At 55.5% G+C, this 14,262-nt stretch overlaps 1 protein-coding gene across 3 annotated transcripts; it reads right to left on the bottom strand.

Moving 5' to 3' along the window:
* Positions 1 to 12,925, bottom strand: Agap2 (ArfGAP with GTPase domain, ankyrin repeat and PH domain 2). Of its 3 annotated transcripts, none has more exons than XM_078053234.1 (19): positions 11,015 to 12,925; positions 9,253 to 9,311; positions 8,624 to 8,711; positions 8,353 to 8,438; positions 8,057 to 8,204; positions 6,903 to 7,037; positions 6,463 to 6,572; positions 5,895 to 6,053; positions 5,653 to 5,739; positions 5,462 to 5,566; positions 4,913 to 5,075; positions 4,614 to 4,733; positions 3,315 to 3,443; positions 2,376 to 2,435; positions 1,997 to 2,145; positions 1,806 to 1,896; positions 1,467 to 1,689; positions 1,084 to 1,339; positions 1 to 924 (listed from the first exon to the last, which is right to left on the bottom strand). In XM_078053234.1, the coding sequence occupies exons 1-19, from the start codon at positions 12,174 to 12,176 to the stop codon at positions 682 to 684; spliced, it is 3,573 nt and encodes a 1,190-aa protein (XP_077909360.1). In that variant the 5' UTR covers positions 12,177 to 12,925; the 3' UTR covers positions 1 to 681. The 3 variants fall into 3 exon arrangements, with proteins under 3 accessions (XP_077909360.1, XP_077909362.1, XP_077909361.1); XM_078053236.1 differs by having other exon boundaries at positions 11,528 to 12,924; XM_078053235.1 differs by lacking the exon at positions 2,376 to 2,435.
* Between the last annotated feature and the right edge of the window lie 1,337 nt (positions 12,926 to 14,262).

The raw sequence follows: 14,262 nt of genomic DNA, 5'->3' as shown, positions 1-14,262 counted from the left end.
TCTTGGCTCCCCCTGGCCTTTTACTTTTACCCATGGGTAGGTGTAGGGGAACATCCTGATTTCCACTCCTCATGGTCCCTTTCACGGAAAGGGTTGGGGACCCCTCCACCTCCACAGGCAGCTGGGGTCCTGCCCCTCGCTGCCCTTCCCCCATTTACTGGGCAGTGAGATCAGCATTGAAGGGGGGGGGGGGCCGGTATCGGTCCCAAGTCCCAGGGCTAGCGCTCCACGTACTAACCCCTCCCTCTGGCGTGGCGTCGCCCCAGGAGCCAGCCTGGGTTTGGGCTCCTGCCGTGGATTGTTGAATGCAGGCAGGACTGGGTCTTTTTCCCGCCCCTAGAGGGCGCGGGCGGGCATGTCCAAGCGCCCTGGAACCGGTACCGCGGCAGGGACGTCCCTTTCTGCAAACACCGAGCGGGTAGACCCAGAGCAATCCGAGGGTGGAAACAGTGGAGAGGGAGCGTGTTGAGCTGGGGTGTCTCCATGCCTCATTGGGGAGAGGGAGGTGAGTTTGTGTCTTCTGGGAGGCGTGGGGGCTGTGCCCTCGTGAGGGTAGGAAGTGCTCCCGTGGGGCGGGGTGCGGATTGGAGAGGTGAGTGCGTGCATCTGTCCAGCTGTCCACCCGGTGTGTTCGTGCCCGGCCCGCAAGGGGGTAGGGGTGTCTCTCCCGCCGTTGGGCAACTATACCAGCGCGAGCGGGGCGTCCGCACGGCCCACGCTGGCTGCGCTGCTCCGGCGGCGGGGGCTGGGCGTGGCAGTAATGCTGGGCGTGGTGGCCGCGCTGGGCGTGGTGGCTGTGCTGCCTCCCTCGCCTGGACACCCGTGCTGCAGAAGGATGTCGGCACACAGCTGGCTTCCAGCCTGACGGGCGTAGAATAGCGCCGTGCGGCCCTGCGCGTCGCGGGCCGCCACGTCCGCGCCATACTAGAGAGAGAAATCGCCGCGTGACCTCGCGTCCCCGAGGGGCCCACACCCGCACACCGACACCCCAAGAGTTCCAAGCCCACCTCCAGGGTTTCTCTGGGAACATCGGGCTCTACCGCGCTAGTCGTGTTCTGAGGTTCTCGTCCCCCATTCACGTACCCACAGTAGCAGTTGCGTGATGACGACGTGGGCGAGCTCTGCCGCCAGGTGAAGTGGGGAACGGAGCTGCGGGTCCTCTACGCTGGTGTCGAGCGGCCCGTGTCGCGCATGGGCCAGAAGCAGGAGAACATTGGCCACGTCCTGGGCCTGCACAGCGGCCCACAGCTGGCGGCCCAGCGGCTCCTCGGTCGTGCCCAGCGGCGCCAAGAACAGCAGCTGCTCATATTTGGCGCGAATCCATGACTCACGCTCCTCCCTACAGAACCAGGGAGCAATGGAAAGGTTCTAGAAACCTCTAACTAGGACCTCTGTCCTCTACTCAGGGGATCCTTTCGGACCCCAGCAACTGCCTGTCCCCGCCGCCTCTGTTCCTTCACACCTACCGCGAAGAGTCCCGTGTGGGTTTGGCGCGGCCCCTAGTGTCGCTTTCCCACACGCTGTTGGCCGTGTCGTTGCCAATAGCCGTCAGCACCAGGGTCAGCTCCCGCGGCCAGTCATCCAAGTCGAGCGAACGTACGCGAGACAGGTGTGTGCCCAGGTTCCGGTGGATACCAGAACACTCGATACAGATGAGTGCGCCCAGGTTCAAGCTGGCCCACGTGGGGTCTGGGGACGGAGTGCGGGGGTCGGTTTCCGGTTTTACCGACTACACCTACAGCGAACCATACTCCCTAGCCAGAGACACCACCTCCAAGGACCCTCTGCTGCCCCTTTGCACTCACTGGGGGCCCCGCAGTCGACGCAGATAGAGTTTCCTTTGGCATTCCGGATCGCCTGGATGGCCACGGCTTCACTTTGGCTGTCTGTGCGCAGCTGCAGAGAGGGCTGGGATTACTATTGACTCTTACAAGGAACTCCCTTCTCCTCCCTCTCTCTTCTCATCCCTCTCTCCTCTCATCCCCTCAACCATTACCTTGACCTTGCTGCTCTCACAGCACTGCAGACTGGCTAAAATCTGACTCTCGATGGCCTGGACCCAGGAGTCCCTCTCCTCAAAGCTGGCTGCCTCAAAGTGCCACGTCTGACCAGTGCTGGATACGATCAGGAACTCAAAGTTTTCCTCTGAGTGGGGGATGGGATGGTGGCATAAGGGACAGAGTTCAAGCAGGGGCTGCCTTCCCCAGACCCTTCCTCCCTGATGTCCATCCCGAGCCCCAGGGAATGGGGCAGTGGGGGAAGGGGAAGCAGAGGGTCGGGGAGAGCAGGAAGCCCGAGCACATGCAGGGAAAGGCAGGGGTACCCCCACCCCTCTGCACCCCAGCTGAGCGCCCCTCCAGGCTCCCGCTTGTTACCTGCTTTATAAATATTTCTTAAACTACCAAAGGATTTTAGTTTCCACATTTTGCGCTTGGCTGGTTTCCCGAAGCGAAGGAGATAGAGATAGAATGGAGAGCAGAACAGAGAGACCAAGAAAAGAGAGGCAGATATAGAGATGGAGAGAGTGACAGAGTGCCAGAGACAAAGCAGGACAGACAGATGGGGAGAGAAAGCAGAACTAAAGTCAGTGGCCCCAGAGCAGAGTGGAGCGGAAGCCAAGAGCCATGAGAGTAGGCAGATCTGGAACCCGGGTCTGAGCACCCGGCAGAAAGCAGGGGCAATGGGGACAGTTATCATGATCAGAGAGGAGCCGGGTCTCTGAGGAGGAGGGAGGGTCAGGATCTGAGTGAACATGGGGGAAGGGAACAGAAGCTGGGACACAGGCTGGAATGAGAGGGCCCTGGGACCTAGGAATCACTGATGCCTGGGGTGGGTTACTGGGGGACAGGAATGGTATTGCTGTGGACAGGTTTTTTGAGGGAGCCTGGTGATCACTTAAAGGTTATTGAAGCAGGGGTTGGGTGGCCAGAGTCCAGGAGTTGGGGAGTCAACAGGGACACTGAGATCAGTGGCTGAGTCATTAGGGTTGGGGGTACAGGGGATGGGGTCATAAGTAGAGATGAGGATAGGAACAGGCACTAGAGAGTCATTAGGAGAGGGAGCAGGAGCTTCAGACTTATGCTTGTCATTGAGAACAGGGGCTGGAGATTACTGGGGGAAAGGCACTGGCTGAGGAACAGGGGAAGGATGGGCTGAGAAAAGTCCATCCATTATTTCACTCATTTATGTGCAGTCGTAATGACAGTCAAACACTCAGCTCAGGCACTTTTCCTCCTGCTGCGGAACTAGGCCAGGGATCTGCTGTTGGGGATGAGGGTCCAGCGTGGGAATGGAATGGCCAACCAGAGCCTCACCTTCAGCCTGCACAGCCGAGCCTTCGGTCTTGGATGGTGTTGTCAGTTTTTTTCTTCTCTGTTTCTTCACCATGGGAGAAGGAGGGGGTTCCCGACTCAGGGGGCTCAGGTCTCCAGATGGGGTACAGTCTTAGGGAGGGGGACACAGCTACCTCAGTTGCCCCTCCACAAATTTCCTGCTTTTGGGGGGGGGTTACTGGAGATTGAACTTAGGACCTTGAGGATGCTTAGGTAAACACTCTACCACTGAGCTCTAGCCCCTGCCCAGATTTCCTGATTTCTTTTCTTTTTTGGTACCAGGGATTGAACCCAGGGTCACTTAACCACTGAGCTACATCCCGAGACCTTTTTATTTTTTATTTTATTTTTTTAATTTTGTGACAGGCCTTTTGTTAGGTTGCTTACAGCCTTGCTAATTTGCTGAGGCTGACTTAGAACCTACAATCCTCCTGCCTCAACTTCCAGAGCTGCTGGGATTATAGGTATGTGCCACCACACCCTCTTCTTCCTCTTTTTAAATTTTATTTTATTTTATTATTATTATTTTTTTTTTTTGGTGGTACTGGGGATTGAACCCAGGGCCTCCCACATAATAGGCAAGTTACTCTTCCATTGAGCTTATTCCCACCCCTGATTTCTTGATAGCCTGTCTTCTCCTCTGAACTAGCTTTGGCATTTCGGGGTGTCCTTCCTCAACTGTCCCTCTCCAGGAGAAGCCCCCTAGATCATCCCTGGGGAGATGGACATGTTCAGAGTCAGATATGAACTGAGATCCTCACTCTGCCACTTATTGGCCTTGAGACCTTGAGTAAGTTACTTAATCTTGTAAGTCTCAATTTCTTCATTACTAAAATGTGGAGAGTAATCTTGACCTGATAAAGTTGTTGTGAGGATCATTTGTTACAATGTTTTATACATACGTATGTATGTACTATTTTTTATTTTCAGACATTCTAAATGTTGATGCTGGACAATGTTCTCAGTTTGTTTAAGTCTCAAGCCCATGAGATAGAAACTATTATCTCCATTTTAACAATGAGGAAATTTAGACATGGAGAGTTTGAATAATTTGCTCATGTGATAAGTCAGGATTTGGGTTCTGGCAGTTTGGCTCTAGAGCCCATGTGTCTTAACCATCATGATAGACACAGTATGGCTATTTGGTGCTGGGCACCCAGCAGACACTCCATGTGTCCACTTGTGCATTTATTCCAGATCCAGGCCTCCAACCCCACTGCACTTCCCATCTACATGCTATTTGGCTCTGAAAGATAGTGGATGAAGGGTGCTCCCACTGACCAGTGCTGAGGGCTCGGGCCAAATTCCGATCTGGTTTCAGCAGGTGCCTGGTGCTCTGGTCTGGTGGTGGCTGCAGGGAACTGGGGCTGGGGCTGGGGCTGGGCATGGGAGTTGTGGCTTCTGTTGGAAAAGAGGATAAAATGTCAGCGAACTTCTGTGTTCCTGTACCCTTCCTTATTTGGTCCCTCCTGATCACCTACTTTCCCACTTATCCAGGGTCAACCCCTACTCCCCTCTTATCCCTCTCTTTTATCCATCTCTGGATCCTCTCCTTCCCCCTTGTCATGAGCCCCACTCACCAGGGCCTTCACCCATCTGGACAGTGCTCATGTCCTTGACCAGCCCGTTGATGCTGGCTGAGGGACCAAAAGCAGATATGGCCCTTGGAGGCCGCTTGCCTGGGACTTTGACTGTTGTTCGTAGCAAGTCCATCTCCTTGCCATGGGTACTGTGGATATAATCCTGGAGGGGTACAGAAAGTTGAGAGTGTGGAGAAGGTTAGGATCCTTGGTGGTTCTAGGAAGCAGTCGATAGTATGGGATGGAAAGGGGGCCCCAGGCACTGACAGGGCTGGAATGAACTTCTAAGAGAGGAGCCCATCAGACTTGTTCCAGAATTATTTCCTCCATAAAGCATTGTCTGAGTGGCAGACCAGGAATAGGCCCTTCCTAAGTGTTCTCTCTCTAGACTGCCAGCATGGGCAGACAGCAGGTTCTTAACATGCTTCCTAAACTTAAAAGAATAGAACTAGATCTCCCCAGAGATTATGTTAGTGCTTATCAGAAACAGACAGGTAGAGCTGGAAGGGTATCCAAGGCTGGCCAGGATGCCCAGTCTCTGCTACTCACATTAATGCTGGGGTGGTAGAGTAGGAAGCCATTACTGGACAGAGTCACATATTTCTTCTTCCATTCTTTGTTCAAGGAATTGCCACTTCGCTTTAGTAGGAAGCTCTGGAGTACAGAAAAAGGGGTGTGAAAGAAAAGCCAGCTAACACCAACTAACTCCCTGCCTTCCCCCCAATCCCTGGACTACTCACTTGTTTGATAGGGATGGCTCGCCCACTTCCGGTTGTCTCTCCCCGACTGTCCAAACTCCTCTTTTCAGAGTCACTACCGCGACGATTCTGGAATGATTATTGGAATCAGAGGATTGATAGAGAGATACACTGATGGAAGGACAGGGAAGACAAATAAAGAAGGGTCCAACAGGGGTCTAAGGACGAGGAAAGATGTGCAAGTTACAGAGGACAGGAGAATAAGGAGTCAGTATGTCCAATACCGCAAAAAGACTGGTCCTGCGCTTGGCTGCCCGGTGCAAGGATCCTGGAGTGCTCAATCCAGCCACTGCAGCTGCCTCAGCTCGAAGCTCCCGATGACCAACATTGGGTGAGGATGGTAGAGAGGAAGAGTAGTCGCTAGTGTGGCCTCCATTACTAGCCTGAGGACATATGGAGGGGTCAGCAGAGCTGAGCTATTTCCTCCCCAGAGAAGCTACTCTTACATCCGATTCTGGGGAACTGGAGATATTACTTGATCTTCTCACTCTTCATTTACATTATAATTAATAATAAAAATATATACTAGCATTGTTACTGTGCTTTAAGTTTTGCAAAGGTTGACTTCACAAGTATCATGCCATACAATTTTCTAGATAATCTTGGGAAGTGAGGCAACTTGCTCAAGGACAAATGGTGACTCAAACTTGGTTGATTTCCTCAAATGCACTTTCTACACTTAGTATCACCACCATTCCCTCTTTTTTCTCCTGCTCCCCAAACCTCTTTGGTATTCTGTGTCTATCTTCAGATCCCAGCCCCTTTTCTGTTGTCCCTCAAACCCCAACTCACCTGCCCAGCTACAGGGGTGGAAGCAGCTGAGTGACTTGGGGAGCTGGGCAGGGACTTGCAGGCAGCCAGAAGCTGTTGCTGTTTGCGCAAGGTCACCACCTTCTGGGCCACTTGAAGGAACAGGTGAGGGAGAGGAATGAGCACAGCAGATACACAAGACCACCCTTCCATGTCCAGCTTTGAGAAATCCCCAGCAGATAATATAGGCTCCAACTTCCCTGTCACTGTGGCCTATGCCCCCTGTAGCCTTGCCAGTTCCTGAGCCCAGAAAGATCTTGTGCTATAAAGCAAACCTTCTCTGGTCTCCCTGGTCTCTCTCTCTTCCACAGAAGCTAATTTCCTGTCATTGGCTGACAAAGAGGCCTGGATTCCAGTCCTCTAGAATATCCCAGGCTCTCAGCTCCCTGCTTCCTGCATACACTGGGGATAGCCACACTCACCCTCCTGGAAGACCCGATCCACATTGAGCCCATAGGTTGCACAAGTCTCATAGTAGCTGCAGCGTTTCATTTCTGCACACAGAGCCCTGGCACGAGCATCACCAACCACCCGAGGAGAGGAAGCACTGATCCTGTCTGAGGGAATAGGAAAGGGGCAGGATATGATGAGGGGCCCCTTCCCCCCACTATTCATGATTCTCTTTATCTATGCTCCAGGCTTATGCTGAACCACTGAAGGCAGAGTATCAAAGAGCATCTGTCCTTGCTCAAATAGAATGGCAGTATGTAAGTTCTGAGTGTAGGGCCCAGGTCACATGCGCAGCTGCAAGTAAGAAGGCAAGGCATAAGCAGTTCAAAAAAATACTCCAGAGGAGAGTGGAGCTATTCTGACAGGGTAGCTTCCTGACCCCATCTGAAGTGGCTGAAACTCATGAGTAATAATCACCCTGCCCTGGAAATCTATGGAACCATGATCTGAGAGATCACATGGCAGTGCAGATGAGGAAAAGGTTGTATGCCCATCAGTAACAGGTGCACTGCTCATTCTATAGTGAGAAACCAAGAGGAAAGCAACAGGTGGAGGCTGGCACCTGCAGCACAGGCATCCAGACAGAGAGCCTGCCAGGTAGATACAGGTGGATACCGGCAAAGCTTTTCCTGTCCCAGTGAAGTTTGAGAGCCTGAGTCACTACTTTGAGAACTAAAAGGTTTTCTGCCCTTCTGTTTTCTCCAGGTGCTTTCTCTTTGTTTTCAGATAAGTTCCTTCAAAAGGTACCAGCCTGACCCATCTGTAGCAAGGAGGAAATGGAAAAGGCTTTGTATCTATCCTACTTGAGATTCTCTATGTGCTTTGGTGGTGGCATTGGGAAATGGCAGTGTGAGAACACAAGGTAGGTGACATCTCAGGAAAGGAACAGAGATGGCCATCATGGCTGCCTTTTCCACCCTGGCAGTCCCCTTTTCTCTGCTCAGATGTTGGAAAGTTTGTGATGCTTTCATGACTTCCTTATTGGAAGATCAGGCTCCCTCCAGAGGTTTACTGAAATTCAAGTAGCCATTTCTACACCTTACTGAACTCTCAACTGCACTGGGCAATATCCTAGGGGCATCCCAAGGCCTCCCCTGAAAGCACTATCTCTTCAACCCCTCCTTACCTTGTGTCCCCACCAGTGCCAGGGCTAGGCCTCCTCGTCCCTCCCCCCGAAGGGAGCTCAGCTGCCCGTGAAGACGGCTCACAGCTTGGAAACTGTTCTCATCCTCCAGGCTGAAGACGAAGATCACGGCGTCTGCCCAGCCTGAGAACTTGCGGGGGTGAAGTGGCAAATGGAGGGTCATACAGGTCCACTACCTCTCTGGACTACCCAGAGGGAGACCTAGGAAACCAGAGTCTTCTCCCATATTCAATGCTGTCCTCAATCAGTCTACCCTCTCCACTGCTTCTGCCCCTCACCTTGGCATCAGGTGCCCCAGCTTCCTCTCGAATCAGCACCAGATGAGTCTGTCCATCCACCAACATCTCTTTCTTGTACTGCTCACCTGTCCAGAAGAGTTGAAAGGCTTACTAGGTCAGAGGTAGCCAGGTCATCAAACCTTTCCAGTTCCTTGTACTTTAGCTACTATGGCTTCACCATTCCCATGGTCTTCATAACTACCCAGACATTGATTTTACTCCTGAATCCACCACCCCAATCCTTAGCTTACTCTTGCTCCTGAGAACTCACTCTCAGTCTTCTCCAGCACCTGGTAAGAACCAGTCAGGAATCGGTGGATGAGCGATGACTTTCCACTCCTGGCATCACCCAGTACACCCTGAAAGCAAGGTTGTGAGGCAGAGACAATGGGAATTATGAGGGGGGAAATGCTTGGGTCTACACACGCCAGAGACTCCCAAGGGGCTGGCAGTGTTAAATCACCCAAGTAGGTCCTAGAGGTCCTGCACAACTGTCAGTTAAGAGAGAGCAGTTGTGATAAGTATGGCTTAAGTAGGGTAAGAAATAAACTCAAGCTTGAAGTGCGTCACTGAAGAACATAAGCAGCACAGTGCCAGTTCTTTTGTGTTGTTTAGGAAACATTAGACCTGTGTGTGCATGGCATGTCACGGGCCTAGACACTAGTTGGAAAGTAGTACCCAATTCTAGGCAATGGTACATGAATGGTACAAAGGGCAGATGTCAGAAATGAGAAGCCTGGAAGAGGGCCCTGGACAAACGGAAACAGGAGCATAAAGAATGAAGAAAAAGTTGTGAGGGTGTATCGAAGCCCCATAATAGTGCAATGAAGGTAGACTCTCAGGAGAGTTGGAAAACCACTCCAGGGCCTATGAGGCCGGCCAAGGGCCTGGGTTACCTACCAGGCGCAGTTCAGGAATGGAGCGGCTCAAAGTCCATTCCTGGCTATTGACCACTGCCTCTGTAAGGAAAGAGGGGCAGTAAGAGGGGAGGCTGCTGCCCAGGAGGACTCCCAACCCTCATCAACCCCTCCTCTCTTTGAGTGTCCCTTTAATACCCAGGACCCTGCCTGCCTGCTCTGGAGAGGTTTGTGCAACAGATAGGTCTGAGAGTGGTCCCCAGTCCTCCCATCCTAACCGCTCTCCCCACAGCTGTTGCCACCGCTCAGTGGTTGCTTAGCAACAGAGCTAGCAAGACAAAAATACTTCAGTTGGCATCTCCCTTAAAGCACATCCCTAAACGGTGGGTCCCTGCCCCAGACCGGGAGACAAGGCTCTCACAGTGGCAACTTCTTCCCTCTGGAAGAAAGAGGAGGGGCTCCTCCCTGACAGAAAGATTCCCAGGACCGATCCTGGGAGGAGGTTCTGGCACTTAGAAGGGAGTGAGTCTTCCTCAATCTCCATTTCACATAGAGAAACTGAGGTGAGGGCTTTCCCTCCCCCTTTTCAAGGTCAACCGAACAGTGGCTCTGACCCCCACACACACACACACACACACTCCAAGGGATAGAGCTTGGATTTTCCTATACCTCCCTCTCCCACGGCTTCCCCCAAACACCGTCTAAAAGAACTATGGGGAAAGGATCCAAACCCTGCCCTAGAGAAACCACAGACCTAGGGTGGGGTGGGGGGAAGGATGCTCCTTCCGCCCCGCCGGGTCCAGCCCCCGCGCCTGACACTGGCCGGACGTTCCCGGGGCGCCACAGCTGCCGCGGGAACTCTGGGATCCGGAGCCATCTGCTCCCACCCGCTCCGGAGCCAAACCCCAGGGGCCGCCCCCGCTTCCAGACCCGCCTCCCCTCAGGGGAGTGTGAGCTTGTGAGCCGAACTCAGTCCCCTGCCTGTCTACCCCAGTTAAAAATAATAATAATAAAGACACCCCTGGGTGGCACTACCTTGCCCTGTAGGGCCTCCCAATTCTCCTGGTGTAAGAATTGCCTTTGCAACAGTTCCGCCCCCCACCCCACTCACTCCGGGGTCAGCCCCGGGCGGGTTTCGACGCTGCTGTGGAGCGGGGGTGGGCAGTGGGGGAAGTGAGGCTTCCTATCCGCGTTCTCTCACTTCACGTTTGAATATTCAGCACGTTCCAGCCCCCGCGCACTTGTGGACCGCCCAGTCCGCCTTTCCTGTATGGAAAACACCACTAGCCTGCTCTCAACCTAGAAGACCTGTTCCTGGCGAGGAGCTGTCTGCAAGGTCACTATCGTGCCACCTGCCCTAAGTGCTCAGGGAAAACTGAGCTTTTCTCATCCCCTTCACCTTCAGTGCCCCTCTAGACAAGGCAAAGCACGTTTCTGCGCTCCCAGAATCCAGCAGAGGATGAAAGTGGGATCTGGGACTTCTCTGGTAGCAATTTCCTAAAGTCACTCTGACCAAGGGCATTCCCCCCACCACCACCAAAAAAAAAAAAAAAAAAAAAAAAAAAAAAAAAAAACTCTGAGGCTTTCTGAATCCCCCTCCAAAATCAAGTCATCACTCACAGTGCACAGTGTAACTGCTCCTCCAGCGTCAGGGACCTCTTATTTGCCTCAGTCCTTAGCAGAGGAGTGAGCTTGGTTCCCCGTCCACCCAAGGGAAAAGCTTTCCTAGTTTTCTGCTCCTCCACCCCCAATTGAGCATTCCAGGTACCCTCCCCTCCTTGTTCTCAGGCCCTGATCCTACTCACTAGGGGAGGCGCGGAGATCAGCACCCAGCAGCTCCCGGGACCCGCTGCCAGAAGACAGGCCCACGGGACCTGGAAGGGGCCCTGAGCCAGGAGGCCCCCCTGTACTCTTGGTGAAGATACCGCTGATAAACTTGAGCATCTTGCGGTCGCGAGTGGATGCTCGGCCCCCCTCCCGGCCCCGTTTCAGCCCCGGAGCTGGAGGCTCCAGAGTGATTGGAGGTGCTGGCCCGGGGGGCTGCGCGGAGGTGGCGGTAACGGCAGCGCCAGAAGCCGGGATTGCTGGGATGGTTAGAGGAGGAGGAGAGCCGGCAGGCGGTCCTGGGTGCAAGTCACTGTTGTCCAAGGTCTTACTCTTGCCTTTTCGAGGGGACAGCTTCCCTCGGACTCCAGCCCCAACCACAACCCCACCAGAGGTCGCGGCTGCAGCGCCCCCTCCCCCGCCGGTGGCAGCAGCGGACGCGGCTGAAGCTCCTGTCCCGGCGCTGCTCTTTGGCCCCTTGACCCTGGGCTTGCCTTCGCTTTCGGGCCATGACAGGCGGCTACCGGCGCCCTTGCCCCCGCCGGCTTTGGCTCCACTCGTGGTCACGGTCTTGCAAGGCTTGGGAGCCGGCGGAGGAGGCGCCACCTTGAGCCTCCGACTGCCTGTGCCAGGATGAGGGGAGGACGAACCGGGGACGCCGCCGACTGGCCGACCTTCGGGTTCCGGGCCCCCCCAGCTCGGGCTGCTGAGTAGAGGGCGTCGGGAGGAGGTGGGGGCGCCCCCGGGTTTGGGGTCGGGGCTCAGTCCCCCGGAGAGCTGGGGTCCCGGAGGGGCCGCCCAGAGGGAGAGTCGGCGGCCCGGAGCGGGGGAGACCGGGCGAGCCGGACTGGCCGGAGCCGGGGACAGGGCTGGGGGCTCCGCACCCCCCGCTCCCGCGCTGCTAGTACTGATCCACAGCGCATCCTGTCGGTGGAAAAGACGCTCGTGCCGCTTCTTGCCCGGCTCCTCCGCGCCTCGGGGGCTGCCAGGATCCCCGGTTTCGGAGCCTCTAGCCCCAGGGGCGCCGGCGGCGATAGCAGACGGAGAAGGCGGCGGCGGAGGAACCGACTCGAGCTTGACCAGGGTCAGCGAGATGAGGTAGGTCGTTGTCCGGCGCTGAAGCGCGCCCGCGCCCCGGCTCATGGGGCCCGGAGACCCCCGAGCTGGGGAGGGGAGGGGACTCCCCCGGACTGCCTCAGGGGGGCCCGGCCATGGGGCCGCCCTGCTCGCTGCCCCCAGCCCCCGGACCCCGCTGAGCCCACAGTCCGGCTCCGCTGTCGCCGCCGCCTCCGCCGCCTCCGCTTGCGCCCCCCTCCCATCACATGGGGGTCCCCCTCCCCATGCTCCCCACCCTGCGCCCCCACCCCCTTAGAGCCCCGGGACCTTGGTGATGCTCCGGGGAGGCGCGCCGGACCGTGCACCCCGGCCTGGGTGGGGGCGCTGAGATGGGCGGAGGAGGGCGGGGAGGACAGTAGTGGGGGCAAATGAGGGAGAGGGAGAAAAAGGGGGCAGAAAAGGGGACCGAAGGCTAGGAGAGAAGAGCCAATGCGGGGGAGGCAAGGGAATGGATTGGGGACTGAAGGGCCAGGAGCCAGGGATGCGGTGTGAGAGGGGGTCTTGAGGAGGATGGAAAGCTAGTGGGGCTTGCGGTGCGGGGGATTCGCAGGGGCGCGGGGAGGATGCTGGGGATGGAGATGTAGGAGGCGGCGGGGGTGGAAGGAGGGAACAGGAGGGGGTGGGAACCCACGGATCTGGGGTCTGGGAGGGAAGGGGCGTGAGATCCTGGTGAAGAGTCCGGGGGCCTTGCCCGGGCTCGGCTGGGTCCGGATGCGCGCTGTGTCCGGGCGCTCCCCTCACATTGAGGAGGAGGCGGCCCCCGGCCCCCCCTACCCCTTCCCCCCCCACCACCTCTCTAGCAGCGCCGCTGTCTGCGAGGGCGGTGCAAAATCCAGGACTGGATTTACCTCCCAAATCCTGGGCTGGATTTCCTGGGACTTGGACTCATATCCAACAACCTAGCCCCCTCCTCTCGAACACCGAGGCTGGTGAGCAAGACTGTGGGGTGTGGCACTTAGGGACAGGGGTAAATATAGACTTATTGAATGGGCAGACGCCAGGAACATAGCAAACTTGGGGTCGCTACGAATTCTGGGGAAGCTGAAGTGGTAAAGTGGGGAACCCTGAAATCCCTTTCCCGGACCCTCCCAGGGGACCTAGATGCTTTCCTTTCTCATCACCCAGCTCCCTCTCCACCTATACCCCTACATTTAATTCTTTGACGGGTTCCAACTTGATTTGATGGCCCCAAAGTGAACTTGGAAAGTGTTCCCTAGGGATGGGGACAAACATGGGATTAGCAGGATAAGAAAAGGTGTGTGTGTGTGTGTGTGTGTGTGTGTGTGTGTGTGTGTGTGTGTGTAGTGGAGAGATCTGAGGGCTCAGGAGCCTAAGCTGCCCAGTGAGTCAAAGGCCCCAGCTCAAGGTGAAACAAGAAGAAATACATGTAGAACTGACAGCCCCCCCTAATACCAAAATGCATCCAGTCTCCATAGCAACCGCAGCTCCAAGAGTGCCTCAGAAACGTGGGGATGAGAGGGAGAGGAGAGATCAGTGTGTAGAGTAGGTGGGGGACCCGACAGAGGATGCTGGGTTAGTGAAGGTACTACCCTCACCCCTGGTTACCCACCTGTGCGGGATTTTGCTCCTAGAATATAAAGACCCCTTAGTTGAAGCAGCAAGAGCCAGCCTCTTCTGGGTTTCCATTCAGTCTCCTGAGGTTTATGGGGCAGGGCTCTTTCAGAAGGTTAAAGAGGAAGCAGGCAGAAGAAACTGGACATCATTTACTGTGTCCCTCACCCTTCTAGAAGCCTTGGAGTTCAAAGCTTTCTGTCCTCTAGCCCCAGAGAGAAGCATGAGCAATTAGACCTATGGGGAAGATAGGCTGAGACCCCAGGAGTGGCAGGAGTGGGCTGGGAAGGAGGAGGTCTCCCTGCAGCCTTTTGGAGACCCCTCCTAAGGATTTGGAGAGTCTAAGCGGTCCCTTAATTTGGCATCCCACCCTCCTGACGCAGAGACTATATTAAGTGCTGCCGTGGGCGGCTCTTGGAGGCAGGAGCCCAAGGCACACTCGGTCTGGGGGGGCTGAACCAGGATGCCAGGAGCCCTTTGCTCTTCAAGAGGCCTATATCCAGTCCCTCCCAGGTCCTGTCCTGGAGGTCAACAGCTTCTT

This window comes from Ictidomys tridecemlineatus, chromosome 6 (genome assembly GCF_052094955.1).
Source record: "Ictidomys tridecemlineatus isolate mIctTri1 chromosome 6, mIctTri1.hap1, whole genome shotgun sequence".
Taxonomy (NCBI): Eukaryota; Metazoa; Chordata; class Mammalia; order Rodentia; family Sciuridae; genus Ictidomys; species Ictidomys tridecemlineatus.
Note: the sequence above shows the minus strand (reverse complement) of the source record. Positions and strands in the feature narration are given on the sequence as shown.